The sequence below is a fragment of the Mustela nivalis genome, assembly GCF_964662115.1.
Source record: "Mustela nivalis genome assembly, chromosome: 17".
Taxonomy (NCBI): Eukaryota; Metazoa; Chordata; class Mammalia; order Carnivora; family Mustelidae; genus Mustela; species Mustela nivalis.
The window spans coordinates 51,655,794-51,676,901 of record NC_139036.1 but is presented as its reverse complement, the minus strand read 5'-3'; the positions used below and the strand labels follow the sequence as shown (position 1 = coordinate 51,676,901).

General features: G+C 35.1%; 1 protein-coding gene across 6 annotated transcripts in view; it reads left to right on the top strand.

Annotated features, from left to right (window-relative positions):
* ABCA5 (ATP binding cassette subfamily A member 5) overlaps nucleotides 1-11,408 on the top strand; it is a gene marked incomplete at its 5' end in the record, with an annotated part of 70,083 nt that extends 58,675 nt beyond the window's left edge. For all 6 annotated transcript variants that reach the window (XM_082708411.1, XM_082708413.1, XM_082708412.1 and 3 more), the window contains 10 exons: nucleotides 177-294; nucleotides 391-482; nucleotides 4,828-5,003; nucleotides 5,365-5,440; nucleotides 5,560-5,654; nucleotides 6,593-6,712; nucleotides 7,980-8,129; nucleotides 8,518-8,597; nucleotides 9,695-9,750; nucleotides 10,435-11,408. In XM_082708411.1, coding sequence (XP_082564537.1) covers nucleotides 177-294; nucleotides 391-482; nucleotides 4,828-5,003; nucleotides 5,365-5,440; nucleotides 5,560-5,654; nucleotides 6,593-6,712; nucleotides 7,980-8,129; nucleotides 8,518-8,597; nucleotides 9,695-9,750; nucleotides 10,435-10,542 — 1,071 coding nt within the window. In that variant the 3' untranslated portion in view covers nucleotides 10,543-11,408. The remainder of the gene's footprint in view (nucleotides 1-176; nucleotides 295-390; nucleotides 483-4,827; nucleotides 5,004-5,364; nucleotides 5,441-5,559; nucleotides 5,655-6,592; nucleotides 6,713-7,979; nucleotides 8,130-8,517; nucleotides 8,598-9,694; nucleotides 9,751-10,434) is intronic.
* Nucleotides 11,409-21,108: the final 9,700 nt, after the last annotated feature.

Genomic DNA, 21,108 nt, shown 5'->3' with positions numbered 1-21,108 from the left:
TTGTCTACTTTTGAATAAGACATTATTTCAGTCATAAATGGATCTTTATTTACATAATATTTCTTATTAGTAAATATAGTTCTTATGATATATGGACATGAATTGTGGGCAGTGTCATTCCATGATAGGTATATCTGATTTATTATTCTCTTTTTAAATCCTATTTCCCTTATTAGAAGCCAGCCATTATGGTCAGCAATTTGCATAAAGAATATGATGACAAGAAAGATTTTCTTCTTACAAGAAAAGTAAAGAAAGTGGCAACTAAATATGTCTCTTTCTGTGTGAAAAAAGGCTGGTATTTGCTTTTTCTTAAATAATTTTTCCAGAAGAGTAATTTCCATTTTTAATTTGATTTACATATGATGATTTTTCTTTCAACTTTTTTAGGAGAGATCTTGGGGCTACTGGGTCCAAATGGTGCAGGCAAAAGCACAATTATCAATATTCTGGTTGGTGATATTGAACCAACTTCAGGCCAGGTATGATATATAAGGGTATGGAAGATGCTGACTGTGATTTACATTTTTAGTTAAAATAAATTTCTTAACAGCAGATTAGGATTTTATGTTCATAGTATTCATTTTTTAGTATAGCTTAATCAGATTATCTTTTTGGTTATCTTTGAAAATAATGTACACAATAAAATTTACACACATGCAGATGCACACATAGACAATGCTTTTGCTTTTATAATTATTACATGCATGGGTGATTTGTCTACCTACTTAATGGAAGACAATCTCTCTTTTTTAAAAAATTTTGTTAGTTAACATACAGTGCATATTAGTTTCTGGAGTAGAATTCAGTGATTCATCATATACATATAACACCTGGAGCTCATCACAAGTGCTCTCTTTCATATCCATCCCCTGTCTAGCCCATCCCCCACCGGCTTCCCTCCATTAACCCTCAGTTTGTTCTCTATCATTAAGCTTGTTTCCCTGTCTCCTTTTTTTCTTTTTCCTCTTCCCATATGTTCATCTGTTTTCCTGAATTCCACATATGAGTGAGATCATCCAGTATTTGTCTTTCTCTGACTTATTTCACTTAGCATAATATGCTCTAGCTCCATCCACATCATTGCAAATGGCAAGATTTCATTCTTTTTTGATGGCTGAGTAATACTCCAGTGTGTGTGTGTGTGTGTGTGTGTGTGTATCATTTATCCATTCATCAGTCAATGGACATTTTGGGCTCTCTCCATTGTTTGGCTATTGCTGATGATGCTGCTATAAACATCAGGGTGCATGCACACCTTCGAATCTGTATTTTTGTATCCTTTGGGTAAATACTTAGTAGTACAATTGCTGGATTATAGGATAGTTCTGTTTTTTCCTCTGAGGAACCTCTAGACTGTTTCCCAGAGTGGCTGCAATGGTTTGCATTTCCACCAACAGTGCAAGAGAGTTCCCCTTTCTCAGCATCTATGCGAACACCTGTTGTTTCTCGTTGTGAATTTCAGCCATTCTTACAGGTGTGAGGTGGCATCTCATTGTGGTTTTGATTTGTGTTTCCCTGATGGTGAGTGATAAGTTCAGCATCTTCCATAGTTTTCAGAGTACAGACCATTTATATCTTTAGACGTGTTTATTCCTAGGTATTTTAACTGTTATTGGTCTGATTGCAAATGGGATCGATTTTTTGATTTATTTTTCTGCTGCTTCATTATGGGTGTATAGAAATGCAACAGATTTTTGCACATTGATTTTATATCCTGCAACTTTGCTAAATTCATGTATGAGTTCTTGCAATGTTTTGGTTGAATCTTTCAGGTTTTCTACATAAAGTATCATGTCATTTACAAAAAGTGAAAGTTTGAATTCTTCCTTGCCAATTTGGCTACCTTTGATTTCTTTTTGTTGTCTGATTGCTAAGGTAAGTCTTATGTTAAATAGTAACAGTGAGACTGGGCATCCTAGTCTTGTTCCCCATCAAGGGTGAGCTGTGAGTCTTTTGTATATGGCCTTTATGCAAAGGCCATATTGAAGTATGTTCCATCTATTCCTACCTTTTGAGGGTTTTTATTAAGAAAAGATCTGTTTTTTTGTCAAATGCTTTTTCTTCATCTATTGACAGGATCATATGGTTCTTCTCCTTTTATTAATGTGGTGTATCACATTGATTGGTTTGCGAATGTTCAACCACCCCAGCAACCTAGGAATAAACCCAACTTGATCATGGTGAATAATTTTTTTAATGTACTGTTGAATTTGATTCACTGGTATTTTATTGAGAATTTTTGCATCCATGTTCATCAAGGATATTGGCCTGGAATTCTCCTTTTTAGTGGGATCTTTGGTTTTGGAATCAAGGTAATGCTGATTTCATAGAATGAGTTTGAAAGTTTTCCTTCCATTTCTATATTTTGGAATAGTATGAGGAGACTAGGCATTAACTCTTTTTAAAATATCTGGGAATTCATCCAGCCCTGGACTTTTATTTGTTGAGAGATTTTTGGTTACTGATTCAGTTTCTTTGCTAGTTTTGGGTCTGTTCAAAATTCTCTTTCTTACTGTTTCAGTTTTGGCTTTGTTAGTTTGTAGGTATCTAGGAATTTGTCCATTTCTTCCAGGTTGCCGAGTTTGTTGGTATATAATTTTCATAGCATTGTCTGGTAATTATTTGTATTTCTGTGGTTTTGGTTGTGATCTCTCTTCTTTCATTCATGATTTATCTATTTGGGCCCTTTCTCTTTTCTTTTTGATAAGTCTGGCTAGAGGTTTATCAATTTTACTAATTCTTTTGAAGAACCAGCTCTTAGTATTGTTAATCTGTTCTACTGTTTTTGTTTATTTGTTTATATATTGTGTATTTATGCTCTAATCTTTATTATTTATATTCTGCTGGCTTTAGGCTTTATTTGCTATTCCTTTTCTAGCTCCCTTAGCTATGAGGTTAGCTTGTGTATTTGAGACTTTTCTTGCTTCTTGAGGTGGACTTGTATTGCAATATATTTCCCTCTTTGCTGTATCCCAAAGGTTTTGGACTCTCCTGTTTTCATTTTCATTTTCTTCTGTGTATTTTTTTTTCTTCTTTTAATTTCCTGGTTAACTTAGGATTTTCTTTAACCTCCATATATTTGTGGTCTTACCAAGTTTTTTCTTGTTGTTGACTTCAAGTTTCATAGCACTGTGGTCTAAAAATACACATAGTGTGATCTCAGTCTTTTTGTACTTGTTGAGGGCTGATTTGTGGATCCAGTATGTGATCTCTTCTGGAGAATATTCCATGTGTACTTGAAAAGAATGCATATTTTTCTGCTTTAGGATGAAATGTTCAAAATATATCTGTTAAGTCCATCTGGTCCAGTATATCACTGAAAGCTATTGTTTCCTTACTGATTTTCTGCTTACGTGATCTGTCCATTGCTGTAAGTGGGGTTTTAAAGTCCCCTTATTATATTATATTATTATCATTAAGTTTTTAATGTTTATTATTAATTGAATTGTATATTTGGGTGCTCCCAAGTTGGAGGCATAAATATTTACAGTTGTTGGATCTTCTTGATGGATAGACCCCTTAATTAAGATATAATGCCCTTCTTCATCTCTTTTTACAGTCTTTGTTTTAAAATCTTGTTTGTCTGACGGAAGTATGACTACTTCAGCTTTAGGTCTAAAATGAATCTCTTATAGGCAGCATATAGATGGGTCTTGTTTTTTAATCCATTCTGGTACCCTGTGTCTTAAAATTGGAGCATTTAGTCTATTTACATTCAGAGTGATTACTGAAAGATAGGAATTTAGTGCCATTGTAAAATTTTTACCTGTAAAAATGGTATTTCTGGTGATGTTCTCTGGTTCTTTCTAGCCTTGCTGCTTTTGGCCTTTATTTTTCCTTCGCTTGAAGAGTTCACCTTAAAATTTCTTGCAGGGCTGCTTTAGTGGTCACAAACTAATAAAAATAGTTTTTGTTTGTCTGGGAAACTCCTTTTTTTTTTTTAAGGTTTATTTATTTATTTCAGAGAGAGACAGAGACAGAGATAGAGTGAGTCAGGGAGAGGTAGAGGGAGAGAACCACCAAGCAGTCTCCCCACCACATGTGGAGCCCTCTTTGGAGGGGGAGCTTGATAACATGACCCATGAGATTATGACCTAAGCCAAAAACAAGAGTCAGACACTCAAATGACTGAGTCACCCAGGTGCCCCTCTCTGGGAGACTCTTTATCTGTCCTATTCTGAATGACAACCTGGAAAAAGAATTCTTGGCTGCCTATTTTCCCCATTCAGCATGTTGAATATTTCCTTCCACTCCTTTCTGGCCTGCCAGCCTGATCTGTGGAAGACAGTCTTATTAACTTAAGGAGATATAGGAACTAATATTGACCCTGCCATTAATTATCCTTTGATTGTAAGCATATCACCACTTTGTGGAAACTTCACAGAACTGCTCTGATCCTGTCTTCTGCTCCTCTCCCCCTTTCTTACTTTACACCAACCACACTGGTCCATTGATTTCCTGGAAAATGCCAGGCATACTCTTCTGGGTTTTGCCTTAACTAATCCTTATATTTAGTGTTCCTTACCCTGTAGAAATCTAAATGATTTAATTTGTTTTACCTCCATGGCACAAATAACACCTTCCAGTGAGGTCCCTTGATCATCCTAGTTTATCTTTTCAGTCAACCTACATTCCTTATCACCCTTTTGGGCCATGTCACTGAACTCTGACTTAGCTATGTATGTCCTTTCTTCATCAAAAGGAATAAAATTTTGACTTACTATTACCCTGGTTCTAGAGAAGAGTTTGAATTAATTCACTTACCACTTCTTCACAGTGTAAATTAAGCCAAAAGTTATTTAAAATTGGTTTGTTTTTCTGTAGGTATTTCTTGGAGATTATTCTTCAGAGCCAACTGATGGTGATGATTCCGTTAAGTATATGGGATACTGTCCTCAGATAAACCCACTGTGGCCGGATATTACATTGCAGGAACATTTTGAAATTTATGGAGCTGTGAAAGGAATGAGCTCAAGTGACATGAAAGAAGTCATAACTCGGTAAAATTAAAACTTTTTGTTACCCAGAGAAAGGTTTACATTTCACATTTATAAGTTTAATTTTTAAAAACAATTTTTGTGGATCATACTGTTCATAGAAAACGGTTATTACTTTTTCATAAATTCTTTACATAATTATGATAGTTATAAAAATAAAAAATAATTTTTCTCTTTTTAATTACAGAATATACCTATAAATGTCAAACTTAAACCTTTTTGTCAAGATAGTGATTTGTTTAAGATTATGTAGATTGAAGGTCTAATTTATAGTAAGCTCCAAATGAGTGTTCTGGAAAGAAGACTGTCAATGATTACAAACAGTGAGTGATCATATAGTCATTTTGTATTACCTATTTTGCAGGATAACAAATGCACTTGATTTAAAAGAACACCTTCAGAAAACTATAAAGAAACTACCTGCTGGAATCAAGCGAAAGGTACTTTTTTTTTAAACAACAGATGTGTGTATGGCTTATTTATAGTTTAGAGCCTAATACTGTCTTGATAAAATTTCTTATGCAAATATTAGTCCCCTCCCCATTTTCTTTCTATCTAGTTGTGTTTTGCCCTGAGTATGCTGGGGAATCCTCACATTACCCTGTTAGATGAGCCATCTACAGGTATGGATCCTAAAGCGAAACAGCACATGTGGTGAGTATGACGTGAAAGATGCTTGAGACACATTATACTAGATCATACTTTAAAATAAAAGAATAGTTTGTTTTATTATAACTAATGGTTTTATATTAGTTATGTATGCATATTGATTTAAAATCTTACACAAATGACAAAATAGTAATTAAATATTTTGATTTCTAGAGAACACCATAAACTTTTACTTATTTGTTTTTAAGATTTTATTTATTTGAGAGAGAGAGCACGAGCAGTGGGGAGAAGCAGAGGGAAAGGGAGAAATGGGCTCCCCACTGAGCAGGGAGCCCGACATAGGGTCGATTCCAGGACCTGAAGATCATGACCTGAGCCAAAGGCAGATGCTTAACTGAGTCACCCAGGAACCCCTGCTATAAACTTTTAAACTTTATCAGGATTTATACTTTCATAAAATATTAATAATATTTATTTAAGAATAAAAATAAATATATGGTTAATTATTACGATAAAGAGTACTGCTGTCTGAATAGCTTTTAAAAGATTTTTTCCAAGTTATTTAACTTAAGTTCTAATTCTTATAATAATATTGGCTTGAGTTTATGTTGGAATGCCTAAGAATTCATGGTGCTAGTTGGTTGACCAACTCTTTGAACCTATATTTCCATTGTCTTTAAAGTGTGAGGTGTAGGACAGAAACATATTACATTTTCCCTATGATTTTATGGCTATTTTAGTTACAACATGAAAAAGCATCAAATTTTATCATTTATTTTTAATGCATAAAACATTTGAAATCATGGAATTTCTGTTTATTTGACAAACTTTCCAAAATAAAGGAAAAGAAATTAGAAGAATCATAGTTGGGCAGATTGTAATAACTATAGCAATAGATACTAATAAATTTTAGTTAACCAAATAGTTGGATTTTCATTAACATTGAGATGCTTTACTATGTTTATTTTACTTATCGTTTATAGGCGAGCAATTCGAACTGCATTTAAAAATAAAAAGCGGGCTGCTATTCTGACCACTCATTATATGGAGGAAGCAGAGGCTGTCTGTGACCGGGTGGCCATCATGGTATCTGGGCAGTTAAGGTAAATGCCTGATGCTGTTTGGTGGTGGCGGGGGTTGGGGGTGCTGAGTAATCATTTCCAAAACTTACAGTAATAAATTTAAATGCCAAAAAAAAGTGTCCTTACTTGAATGTTTGGCTATTAGCTTTCTGTAGAATTACTTGGAAATATAGTTTATTTCTAAGAAATTTTGCTAGCTGCTTTGCATTTGTGTATTAGTTTAATGGTTCAATAACTTGGAATGTTGTTTTTCATGCATGATATTTATTATTTTTTCTTTAAAGATTTTATTTTTTTTAAGATTTTTAAAATATTTTATTTATTTATTTGACAGACAGATCACAAGTAGGCAGAGAGGCAGGCAGAGAGCGAGGAGGAAGCAAGCAAGCTCCCTGCTGAGCAGAGGACCCTGGGATCATGACCTGAGCAGAAGGCAGAGGCTTTAACCCACTGAGCCACCCAGGAGCCCTATATTTGTTATTTTAAAAAATTGTTAGGCATTTTATTGGGTTATAATCCAAAATATAAAATAAATATATTCGTAATTCAGGTTCATACTCTTGTAAATAAATGGTTGAATAAATAAAATAAATGTGGGAGGAGAGCAGATTTTCCTTACGGGAAAGATTCTAAACAGTATATGTAGATACTGCTCCCTCTGGGAGGGGAAGGTAATCCTCCACCTCCTAAGTGTAGTCTGAATTTAGCCAGTCTCTTCTAACGTATGGAAAGAGGGCAATAGTAAGTTCACAGAAGAGCGATTTCATGTGGACATCATGTACCCCTGATAGGAAAGGTACTTCAGCTCTGTGGCATTTCCTCCAAAACTTCTAACCCTGGTCTAAAGAGAAAAATGTCAGACTATTCCACATTGAGAGACATTCTACCTAAACACTTGACCAATTCCTAAAACTGTCAAAGGCAAAAAAAGGAGGAAATAGTGAGAAACTGTCACAGACCTGTGGGGACTAAGATAGGTCCTGGAACAGAAAAAGGACTTTAGTGAAAAACTGGTGAAATCCAAATAAAGTCCAATATAAAGTTAATAGTTATATATCAGTGTTGGTTTCTTAATTTTGACAAATGTACCGTGGTTATATGAGATCATAATGATAGGGAAACTGAAACTGGGTGGGGGTATATAGAGATGCTCTGTATTATATTTGCAACTTCTCTATACATTTAAAAATATCCCATCATACATGTAATTTAACTCATCCTTTGAGAAATCATTCTTTGAAACTGTCCAGTCATTCTATATCTGAGCTTTCTTTTAAAATCACTACAGATGTATTGGGACTGTCCAGCATCTGAAGAGTAAATTTGGAAAAGGCTACTTTTTGGAAATAAAGTTAAAGGACTGGATAGAAAACCTAGAAGTAGACCGCCTTCAAAGAGAAATACAGTATATTTTCCCAAATGCAAGCCGTCAAGAGAGGTAAAGATTTTAAAAATGTAGTTTTTTTTTTTTTTTGTAGAGCAATAGTTGTAAAGGTGGTTATTGCTTTAAGGATTAGGAAAAAAAAAGTTCTGCTTATATCACCAGTATTGGACTAATATAGTCTGATAACTGGGGTTTTATATCCAACTTAGTATTAGATCTTGCAATATTCAATAGTATTTAAATTTTTAAAAGTTCTCATACCAGTAGTAATGAGAGAATTTCACATGGAAATATTTTAAGATTTAAAACAATTTTTTTTCTAAGTATGTATCAAAATAAGTTGTTGGAGTTTAATTTTGAACCTTAAATAAAATTTGAACTTTAGTTTTAGAACATATTAGCAGCCATTTTTAAATTTTTCTAATATTTTATCTGTTTCCAGTTTTTCTTCTATTTTGGCTTATAAGATTCCTAAGGAAGATGTTCCATCCCTTTCACAATCTTTTTCTAAGCTGGAAGAAGGTAAGATTTGAAAAAGATTGTAAGGTAGCTTTCAATTTATGAAAGAATTTTTTTAAAAAATTTAGAAATTAGGACTGTTTATTATGGAAGCTATTGTAAATAAAAAGATAACCTTTTATTAATTTAATGTAAGATATAGGTTAAACACTAACATCGTAGAGGTTTGGTAGGTCAGGTATATTGTAGCGTAAACCTTTTACTATTTTAGTTGACATCACTGTGGTTTTTCACATTGCATCTGCGAGAAAGTTCAGTTTACTTAGCACACAGTGATTCATTCCAGAAGTGAGAGCATTGAGTTTCCAGAGCCCTCACTTTGTATCAGGCCCTAGAAATAGCAGTGGAAGCAAAACCAGTGGCAGCAGAAGAGAGGAGAGGAAAATCCATAGTGTAGGGATATGGACATTCCTGAAAGCTTAAAAAAGCTTATTGAAATGTGATGTGTTTTTAAAAATAAATGATTGGTAGGATAAAGATACCCTGCCAGCAAGTGGTAAGAGGTAAACTCCTGGATGGAACAGGTATTCTCACACAGGTTGTTTTATGGAATTTGTAAACTATGCAACAACCTAATAAAGCTTGGGGAGAATTTCACTCCAGGAATGAATAGAAAGCCAGAAAATTTTATGTTAGATTAGATTGCAACAGGATCTGAAATAAATACAAAAAAGTATATGGCCATAGGAACTGTATCCAGAATCTAGTTCAAGAAGTTCAGAACAGGCTGTAATGGAAATTGGGGAATGAGAGATAGGGAACAGGGAGCCAAAGAAGTCATGAGAAAAGCCACAGTAAGGAAGACAGGGAGGGTAAAGGGGCGAGATGAGGCAAGTAATGTTGCTGGTAGGGTGCCTCAGGGAACCAAGATAGAGGAAAGTAACATTTTTTGGCAGTTTCAAATTTAAGTGAATTAATTACAGAATTTTTTTTAAAACAGGTTTTTAACCACTTAGTAGTTATTTTTTTTATTCTTTAGAAATGAAGAATTTTTATTCTTTAGAAATTTTTATTTCTTAGAAATATTTTTATTTATTTTTATTCTGCCATTTTTCCTTAGAAATATTAATAAGTAAAATATTGTTTTCATATTTTAATAGCTAAACATACTTTTGCCATTGAAGAATACAGCTTTTCTCAAGCAACATTGGAACAGGTACTCTAAAGTTAAATTTTTAAAAATTCTTTTATATAAGTAAGTGTTATCTAATTGTTTAGATTTATTTATTGGTTTTTAAAGATTTATTTATTTGAGAGAGAGAATGTGTGTAAGGGGAGGTGCAGAGGGAGAGGGAAAGCAGACTCTCCAGTAAGCGTGGGGCCACATGGGGCTTCACCATGACCTGAGCTGAAACCAAGAGTTGGAAGCTTAACTGACTGAGCCACCCCAGGTTCCCCTAATCATTTGGCTTATATTGGAGAGGGATGATGTTTATGAACCAGAGACAAATTGTTACACAATATGCCTAAACTTTGTATAATCTTAAACAATTTTAGGCTCTCCATCTACTTATTTTGAAAGGCTCAGTATTATTCTTTAGTAAATAAAATGGGTGTTGTTATTTCATATATCTGAAGTTACATTGCTGAAATATTTATAAATCATCTTTTTATGACTGCTACTTATATGTTTATCAAGAAAAAAATCTGTTAATCCTCATAGCATTCAACTTTATGATTAAGGAGGTTATTATGTTTAAGTAATATTAATGCCAACGTATCTCTTGATAGTTGAATGGTTAATGTATTTAGATAGAGTCTTACACTGTTTCTGATTTAAACATTCTTTGAGATAATTGCCATACTGGAATACTGTATTAATTTATTTACTTTCATTTAGGTTTTTGTAGAACTCACTAAAGAACAAGAGGAAGAAGATAACAGTTGTGGAACCTTAAACAGCACGCTTTGGTGGGAAAGAACACAGGAAGACAGAGTAGTGTTCTGAAGCAGTTCAGTCTGCTTACTGAATTTATTTTAACTCTGGTTTAAAAGGTGTATTATTTCGATGGTGACTGAAGAACCATGAAAGCACTTGGGATTTTCCTAATTTCCTTGACTGAAATGCTGTGGTTTTGTGTTTTGCTTTTCTTTAAATAAAACTTGTGTATAAATAATTGAAACTGCATGTTTGTACATGAAGTATATTGAACTTCAGTCTGTATGTGAGGTCGAATACTTACTTTTTTACTTCTCAAAAACAGTGCTTTTAAATTTATGATTTAAAGAAATAGTGATAGAATAATTTTATCTTTAATGGTTATCTTTATTTTTAAATTTGTGCTATCTTAACATAAGTATGTGATATCCCAGTCTAAATAAAAAGAACTAAAACACGAATAATATATAGAAAAGAAATATAAAGCAAAACTTCCTTGCTTCTCCTTTTTAATTTCCAAAGAAACTGAGTGGAAGTTGGCATCCCAGAAAGCAATAAAGACCAGATAATCTGTGCAGGTAGAGATTTGCAGGCAGTGACATCCGCTAGGTGGCAGTCATTCATCATAATAAATGAAATGAGACCTTATTCTATCAGGTGATGTTAGACATAGATGATTTAGGTCTTTGAAAAAACATTTCTTTTCTTACACTAAAATTCACAGGCTTTTAAATTATAATACAATTAAAGGAAGACTTTGTGTAGAGTCTTATTATGTAATAGCCTGATTGCGGTTAGAATGACATCATCTACACAATTGGAAGAATCGGCCGCACCTTTTCCTGTACCCCTCATGGAATATATAAATTTTTTTTATCGTCTTTCTCCCAAAGGCACATTATATTTTGTTATAGAATAAAATAATTTGGTGATCATTTTTGTTGGTAAACTTTATTATTTAAATCTCTCCTCTATAAAATTGAAAGTTTATCTGTGTAGATTTACTTAGTAACTCATCTCAGATTCACTTTGGAACATGGTGGGAGATAAATAAACCTTTGGGGGTTAAGTTAAGGATTAGAAGTAAACTATCCATAATTCACTTTAATGAGAAACAGAATTTTACTGTCAAAAGGTTATGGTTAATGTAATCTTGGAAGTACTTCCTTGTAGGACCCATGTGTGGACTATAGGTAGAATGTAATACAAATAGTACCAGCTGACATTCTGTTTCAACCAGGTGAATGAAAGTTATTAACTTGCAAAGACAAATATTTTGGGAGTGTAATTATTGCATTGTAAGAGTCAGAACAAACAAACAAACAAACAAACAAAAAAATACCAACAGCAACAACAGAAGAATTTGGTATTGAGTTGACTTTAAATAGCCATATCCTTTACTAAAATACTGTTAACTCTTCAACTTAGGTAAACTTAATGAACGTTTAAAACTACTGTGTAATAAAACATCTGTGGTTTTAGGCTCTAGCGGCTGATATAAAATAGCATTCCTTTCTGAGTCCACAGCCCATGACTGATATGTCTCCCATTGTTTTGGCAACTGCTGTACATATTCCTAAAGATACCTACTTTTCCAGCTACCTCTGATAGATTGTCAGTCAGAGACAATCTGATCTAATCTGTCACTCATCTAAATGAGCTGTTTTATGGTCTGCTTTGATTTTACAACCCACAGCTAATAAGTTATTTCTCCGTGGAAGATTTACTTGGCACAGTTTTTAATGTTCTGTCAACAACTAACAGCCACTTGCCTCATAATATCAAGTTTTTGGACTTTTCACCTGAGAATCTCACTTTTACATCTTTAGTAAAAGTTGTAACTTTTACTGAATTTTAGTACTGCATAATGAGTACAACTTGATGCATTTGAAAGAAAATCTTTACCTTTGTAGATAATTAAATAGCACATTGCATTTTCTAAAGCAAGTCACAGCTAAATGGTGCTGTAAATTTAAGGAGATACCTTTCAGTATCTAGTATTCATATAAATACCCAGGGGCTTCTTGTTTAGGGTATGTTTTCATAGCCATATATTGCCTGGAGCACTTAAACTTTGTAAGAAACAAAGCAATCTCTAGTTATGCTAGGACAGTCACTGAAAATGTAGTTTCTTAGGACCTGACCACATTGAGGAAAATGTGTTAATTTAAATAGAGCGGGACTAATTGAGAACATTACCTGTTTCCGCACATTGATTCACTGTACATCTCTGAAAGTGTGACCAACGTAAAAGGAAGTGAAAGTTGAGGTTGTGCTGAGTAGTTGTAATCATGTTCTTATCCATTATGTTTCTTCAGTTACTCGATTATTGTGCTCTTGTAAGCAATTAAAAAAAAAGACACTTGAATATTTTTTTTGTTTTTACATAGAGTGATTATATTTTGATCATGAGTTAAATTGTATGTATGAATAGTTCCTTTTACACAGTAGCAAAATCTTTCCTTTTCCAAAGTTTAAGTTATTAGAGTTCTTATTTAAATTCCAGAAGTATAATTTAACTAATACTTAGGAAAGCAAGGGTAAATTGAAGTGAAGAAAAGGAAACAGAGTCAAATAGGAAGTTTATCTTTATTTACAGTGGACGGTTCATGTTTTTTGGACACATTTTATGTCAAAATGTCTTAAATTACTGATCTTAAATTTTCTATACTGATAATAAATATAAACACACATATTAGGCCAAAGTTGGAAAAAGTAGCACCACCTCATTTATACTTTCTGTGTAGGATCAAATTTTTCTAAAAGTAAAGCTTGGATTACTACTGAGTGACTCTGGTCACTGACTGATAAGGCGAACCTCTTTCTGTAGCTGTTAGGAACCAAGCAGATGGTAGCAATGAAAATGCTCTGTGAGGGTACTTTACACTTCACTTTGTGGGCTCTTAATTTTTTTTTTCAAGTTCGTTTTCAGTAGGGAACAAGAAAAGGCTGTAGGTTTTCTTTAAAAACATTTTTCTTTTAAATTGACAGAAACTACCTTAAATCAATATTTTGATTTTAATCATTAAAATATTTTTAGAGTAATTTAATTTGACAGACTTTAAGTAATGGGTTCTTTGGGTAGAAAGAGGACTATCCATTTTGGCCCTGTAAGATCTTACAATCTAGTAGGAGAAAGATCAATACTTACGTAACTATAATGGTATAAATGCTTTGCTGGTGGCGCTAACACTTTTACTGGAGCACAATTAATTCTACTTAGGGTAGATGGGTCCTTGTTTTCATCGTTGTTCTATTGGTCATAAATTTCATTCTGATTGTACTATGAGTTTGATAAAATACCATTCTGTATTTTCATATAACACATAAATAGGCATTATTTTCTTGAAAAATAGGAATGCTTATCCTTAATGTATTTTTAATATTGCTAACATCTATTTTTCATTTTCTCTCCTGAAAGAACATATTACATACAATGAAAGAATTATTTCTCAGGTGAATAGTTTTTATATCAGCTATTCTTCTAAGGTAAAAGTTTGCTTATTTTTTAATCATAATGTGTTATACATAAGTAATTCTCAATGCTACTCTTTAAGAAAAATATTATTAGTAGTAAGTTTAAGAACTAAACGTTTAAGATAGCCTTTCATTTTATATACTAAAATGGATTTGTTTGTTATTTAGTGTTGATAAATGAATAATGAGTGACTCATTAAAAATGAAGAAAAAAACCTGGCACTAAAATTGTTAGTAATTTTTTTTTTTAGTATCTGTTGGGAATTTCCAAGTACAGAGGGAATATTGATAGTACTTGTGTTTTAATTTATATTTATAATTTAAGCTTAAACAGGGTATTCTTTTTTTTTTTTAAGATTTTATTTATTTGTGAGCGAGAAAAAGAGCACCAGCAGGGGGAGCAGCAGGCAGAGGGAGAGGGAGAAGCAGGCTCCCTGCCGAGCAAGGCGCCTGATCATAGGACTCGATCCCAGGACCCTGGGATCATGACCTGATCCGAAGGCAGACGCCCAGCTGAGCCACCCAGATGCTCCAAACAGGGTATTCTTGTAGCTCTTTTTATCTCAATTCTATTTTGTGAAAATATAAAACAATCACTTCTATGTATATTTTATTACATTTAAGAGATTAAATTATTCCCAAAGGTTTAACACTACTTATGTATTTATCAGTTTCCTTAGAATTTTTGAATAACTTTGATTGTCCCAAACACTTGGACAAGATTTTTAAATTTAATGGACAAATTCTTCCCACGAACCTAAGACACGTTTGCAAATCTAATCACCTTTTCAAATTAAGCAAATAAACTTAATTTAAAACATGCACAAAACTACATGATTTAAAGGTTTGTTCCACACATGCATAAATGCAGGATTCAAAAAAAGTGTCAAATATAATAATTTGAAGTAATTTTTTTTTCACCATCTCTACACATATATCTGCCCAGGGTTACACATTTACTAATAAAAGGGCTATCTCAGGTCACCAAAGTTTACCTCTTGATAACTGGAAATTGAGACCTGGATGGTGGTTAGTTTGTTCAATTAATGATTGAAATGAATCAGGGACTATCTATGAAATAAACTAAATGCTAATATGAGCATATAACCTGGATTATGAGTTAACTGGCAGCTGTCCAAGTGGCCCTTCTTTTATGTTTAAGCTTTGACTCTGAGCTCTCAGCTGTGCCTTAACTAAGTTTTAGGTTTTTGCAACCCTATGTTTTTCTCTAAGACAAGATAGCACTTAAGTTTTGTGTTAGTTTTCATTGAAATCTTTGATAATATGGTTTTCAAGTTCAACATTGTAACTATAGCATACCTTTCTCAATTGAAGACTAGCTAAATGAATCCCTCACTTGGGTTGCAATTTTGTTTTCCTTTCTGTTTTGTAGTTCTTATATGTGCATTAACTAGAATTCTATGGCATTTTACTAACAGAATGACATCATTGCTTTGGACCAGTTTATCTAATCGTTACCTCTTAATATAAAGTCTGTCACATGGTTGTAGGAGAAGATCCTTAGAAAGCTGATTTTCTCGTTTATGTTTTGGCTGGTAGTTTTTTCACCACATTATTCTTATTGTGTAATTATTACGTAGTTGATAAATGTTTTTTGTTAACTCATCCAACAAGGGTTAAGTCATAAAACAACTTGGCCAAAGTTATGTGGGGTTTGCTGAGGGAAGAAAGGGGCTGTCCTTCGCAGGAGCTGCAGGACCTCAGCACATCTACCCACAGGAGCTAGGACAGTATACACAGGATTGGATTCCGAGGGTACTTGGTGAAGTGGGGCCAAACATGAAATTAGATAAGAAAGAATATTCAATAGCACTCTCTGGGAATACAGGATTTTTAATACTCTGGTAAGAACCCCAAGAGATGTGAACATGCTGCTAAGATAGCTGCTAGAAGCATGCAAAAGCGGCGGCCCATACATTGTCACAAAGGCAAAAAAAAGCCCTGGTACATGATGTAAAAGAAGTGAAAAGGTTCAGAAAATTAGGCATGCATGAGGTTTACTATGAGACTGGAGAACACGATAAAGGATAAGTTAAAAGCAACAAGGAATATGCTAGTGAGGGGCACACCAACATCACCCACATGTCCTTTGAGCTGATGGTTTGCAGTCATTACGTTAGCAGGCACACAAATAGCAATATCATGGCAGGTGTACATGGTATCTATTCCCACAGACCTCCTCCAGTGGGATCCCTGGCCATTAACCCAGGTAATTACACAGTGGGAAAAGGGAAATGCCCAAACATTTTAAGGTCTGTTGGACACAGGATAGAAGTTGATACAGAGACCTAAGGCCTCATCATGGCCCCTGTGTCACAGCTGGGGCATTTGAGGGCCAGGTAAGAAATAAGATCTTGGCCTAGATCCAGTTCATTGTCTACTAGTCTGTAGATCCATTTGGTGTTCATGTCTAGTCTCTGAATATATACTTGGAATAGACATGAGAGTTGGCATGACTTGCATGTGTTTCCTTGGCTTGGATAAGTACTGTTAAGATAGGTGATTCGCTTCCTAAGGCTGCCATAACAAGATGCCACAAATTGAGTGGCTTAAGATAACAAATTTTATTCTCAGAGTTCTGGAGGCCAGAAGTCCACATTCAAGGTGTTGGTAGGGTTGGATCCTTCTTGGGGTCTCAGAGGGAGAGTCAGTTCCATGCCTCTTTTCTAGCTTATGGTAGTTGCCCAAAGTCCTTGGAGTTCCCTAGCTAACAGGTGCAAAACTCCAGTCTTGTCACATGGCCATCTTCCTTATGAATATGTCGTGGTGTGTGTTCCCTTCTAAGGGCACCAGTCTTTTCAGATTGAAGGCTCAACCTGCTCCAATATGACCTCACCTTAACTGGCTGCATCTGCAAAGACCCTATTGAGCAATACATGTCAGGAAAGAGGAATTTTGAGGGGAAGGGGACATTATTCAACCTAGTACAGTGGGGAAAACCAAATGGAAGCCTCTAAAAGTGTCTTCTTCTCAGCCAGCATAGGAAATAAAAACTATTTAATTCTGGAAGTAAGGAATGGAGAGAGAACGGAAGAAACTAGAGATGGAGGTAGAAGTGGACTTTATTACATCTTCGTTTTAATATACTAATCTTGTGCCTGCAAAAAACCGATTCTGGATGACAATCTACTGCAAATTCAACCAAACAGTGGCTCTTGTTTTGCACCCTAGCCAAATAATACTGTTTTCCAAGATTAAGAACAGCTTCTGTTGTATGTAATTCAATCACTGATTTATTAGATGAACGCTTTTTCTATTCCAATCAGAAAGAGAATCAGGAAGATTTTGCATTAATACGGGGTTTTTGAAAGTGTACATTTCAGCCTTGCCCTAAGGCTAAGCGAGAGTTCTCCCACCCTCATACTCCCAAGAGATTTGGATGAACTGGATATCCCAAAGAACGTGGCACTGTCTACTCTTGACATCAGACTAGATGAGCAAGAAGTGGTTAGTATTATTGGAGGCCCCAGTGAGATGTTGTGCTTCAGAGGTGATACAGCAAAATGCAGCACAAATAATGCTCTACTGGAGAATAACATTTTCTCATTTTCCCCTTACTGTCCAAAGTATACTGGATTTTTTTGTTACCAGTTTTGCACAAAGATGATTTATGATTGTTTAATGCCAAGTATCTCGACCTTGGCCATATTGATTTGGGCTGGATCCTTCTCTGTTGTGTGCCTTGGGGGAAGGGTGGGAGGCTGCCCTGTGCTTTGCAGGATGTTGAGCAGCATCCCTGACCTCTTCTTATTAGATGTCAGTGGACAATGAAAAAAAATGTTTCTATTTTGTCAAATGTCACCTTAAAGGCAAGACCTTCCTCTTTGAGAACATTGATTTAATGCATAGAGTTGGGTTGAAAGTAGATTCAAATCATTTACCCCAAATTTTCATTGAAAAGGTTGTCTTTAACACTATCCTGTGTTTTTTCCATACACAGGAAATGTATGTTCATGAAATGAAGCATACAGTGTTTCATACTCTATGCTCAAGAGTGGCGGGTTCCTGGTTATGGTTCACTCAGATCGAGTTAATAGACACATCTTTTCAATTCTAATTTTTTTCTCTTCTTCTAGTTGACATGCAATGTGATATTATTTTCAGATGTTAAAGTCTAGTTTTTAAAATAAACATTCATGGTTTGATAGACTACAAACTTACTCTGAAGATCTTTGTGTGCATAATGAAGTTCACTGCTATTTTGAGTTACTTTAGATTTTGATTATTTTGTGATTTTCCTTATTACATGTTGTTTTTTCTGCTATTCTTAACCCATTTCTTAATGAGGTTCCCAGTTTAGGACTGTTTCTTTTGGGGGAGGAGGCAAACATATTTTCAAGCCTGCATTATGAATATTAGAAATGAGTTCCTGAGATGAACATAAATATGAAAACAGTATGGCAGATCCACATGCTGGTATAGGTTTGCTTACATTTTGAAGTTCAAGGAAAGAACCTTTAAAGAAATTCTACAGATGCTATCTGATGTATGGCTCTTACTCTCATAAACATTGTTATTACAGGATGTAAACCCAGATTCTTGTCTTGGCCCTCATGGGGTTGCATGGCCTCCCATGCAGTTGGAGATACAAAGCCTATCCAACAAGTCACTGAGGGAAAAAAGATGAGAACTGAGTTGCATAAAAAAGCCACTGGCAGTTTCTTGATCATTTTAGTCTAACTGAAAGTCAAGAAAATTTAGAGTAACTAACAATTTACAATTTAAATGCAGAGTTCTATGCTAGGAGAGAATGAATCTCACATTGCAGGTTTTTTATTCCAAAACATTTTATCTCAGACTTTACGTTAAGGTTGGGTCTCCCAGCCCCCTCCTCGCTCTCTGCTTCACTTCAGAGACCATGACAATTCTGGAGGTGACAAGCAGATGCCTAGGAGAGACGCAGTAAAATGTGAACCCCTTTAACCACCAGATGGCAGCAGAGGACTATGTTTAAAGGGCATTTTCCCAGGACCAGAAAGGGGTGGAGCAGGACCCTCTGAGCAAGAGCCAGAGAAGAGCTTAAGTTGGACCCAGCAAGGCAGCCTGGGAAGCCTGAGGCTGAACTCTACGGAGTCAAATGGTCATCCTTGTGCTAGTTCATTTGGGAAGTAGTGAGGAGACAGCAGGGTTCACGATTTCTGGACAAAACAAGAAATGAAGGATGAGCCAGAAGACAGTTGTGATTATCCTACTAAGGATAGAACAGCCAGAGGTTAGAAAGGACAGGAAGTGTGTGGTAGACAGAGATTCAGGGTGGATTTTTAAATCCCTCCTTCTGTTCATTTTAAGGAGCCACAAAATCCAAAACTTTTCAGGTACTCTCTAAAAGATGGACAGGGAATCCTATGTTATCTTTTATCTGGGAAGTAAATTTTATTGATAACTGGGGTAATTGGGAGGGAGATGGGCAGAGATGGTAAAAAGAAACTGCCGGATGGTAAAAAGAAACTGCCAGAAAAGATGCTTTAGGGTAGCAAGGTTACTAAAGATAACTACAGTCTCTAATCTGATTTTTACTTCTTACTTTGTTTTAAATAGTAAAACCAGGGATACACAGTTGAGAAAATTCAGGGTTTTTTTTTTTTTTCCCCTCTATGTAAGCATTTACTTAAGGATTTTCATGATGGTTCTCAGGTAGGCAAAAGTATCAAGATGAGTTAAAAAAAAAAAACAAAACCTGTCCTCTTATTGGAGTATCTTAAAGGTAAGTCAATTCCCCCCAAAAGAGATTTGATATGTTGAGAACTAAGCTTTAAAAATAGTAATTGCTAACATTTATTGAGGGCTTACTCTGTGCAGGGGATCGCTCTGTGCATTTTTTTATAGATCAGTGGTTTTATGACCAGCCACATCAGAATCTGCTGGGGATTGTTACGGTGTAAACCTGAGCCACCGAATCAGGCCACCCCAGAGCTACCAAATCAGAAACTCCAGGAGTGGGATCCAGCCACCTGTGTAATTACAGTAAACTCTCCAGGTGATTCTGATTCTTGCTAACATTGGAGCTTGTATTCACTGGTGTTGACTATTGTATTTAATCCATACAATAACCCTAAGAAATAAGGATCTTTATTGTCACCCTCCATTTGATAGCTGGAAAATCTGAGGTCAGAGAAGTTAAATGATTTGCCTAGTGACACTGAGTCCCTAAATAGCACAGCTGGGGTTTGACTTCAGAACTTTATTCTGGAGGTCTTCCTTTTAGAGGGAGTGCCACTAAGCCTTTCATGGGAATGGCTTCTGTCCTATGGCTCTTACAACATATTGAATTCACTCATTTAAAGCAATATGTGTGATAGGTTAGATCACTCTGGGTGTGCACACACCTCCACACACATATGAGAGTTTGTGTTGCTCAAGGTGGCTGGTAGTGACCGAAATTTTATTTGTCTTGTCTTCCTGCAATGTCACTTGAGGATAATCAGTCAAAAGTGGTCAGTTGTGAAAAGCCTAGAGAAATGAGAATTTGCATTAGCTGAACAGTGGTTTTCAAACTTCAGTGGGCATCTGAATCGCCTGCTTTGAGAAATCCTGAATACAGTGAAACCTGAGGGGTCTGGACAAAAGTTGTGGATGCTCTAAAGAAGGAGACAGTTCAGGAGAAGACTGGAGGGTTTAGCATCTTTCCCTGAGGGTCTTCTGAAAATTAACCCTACCTGATTTTCACTCTAAACCTATTAAGTCATTTAGATTAGAAAAGATAAATCTCTGAAAAGCATAATTGGCAGACTGACTTTTTATGGCACAGGAGTTTTGTATTCTAAGATGTGTGTGTGTGTGTGTGTGTGTGTGTGTGTGTGTGTGTGTGTTGGGAAAGGGGGCCTGGGGCATAGCAAGCCACCCCAGACTAGACTGACTTTGGTCACACACATAGTATTCAGTGATTCAATTCAACGTCTTCTGTTTTTAAATTCTTGCAGTGGCCCAAACACTAGGTTAGGAGCTGCAGATACAAGGTAAGCAATACAGTCCTGACTTTAAAGTGCTTCTGGTATATTAGGAGATACAAAGAAATAGATGTGTGTTAGTTATCTATTGCTATGTAACAAATAACCCCAAAACTTAGCATCTTAAAATATAACATTCATCAACTCACAGTGTCTGGAGGTCAGGAACCTGAGTGTAGCTTAGTTGTGT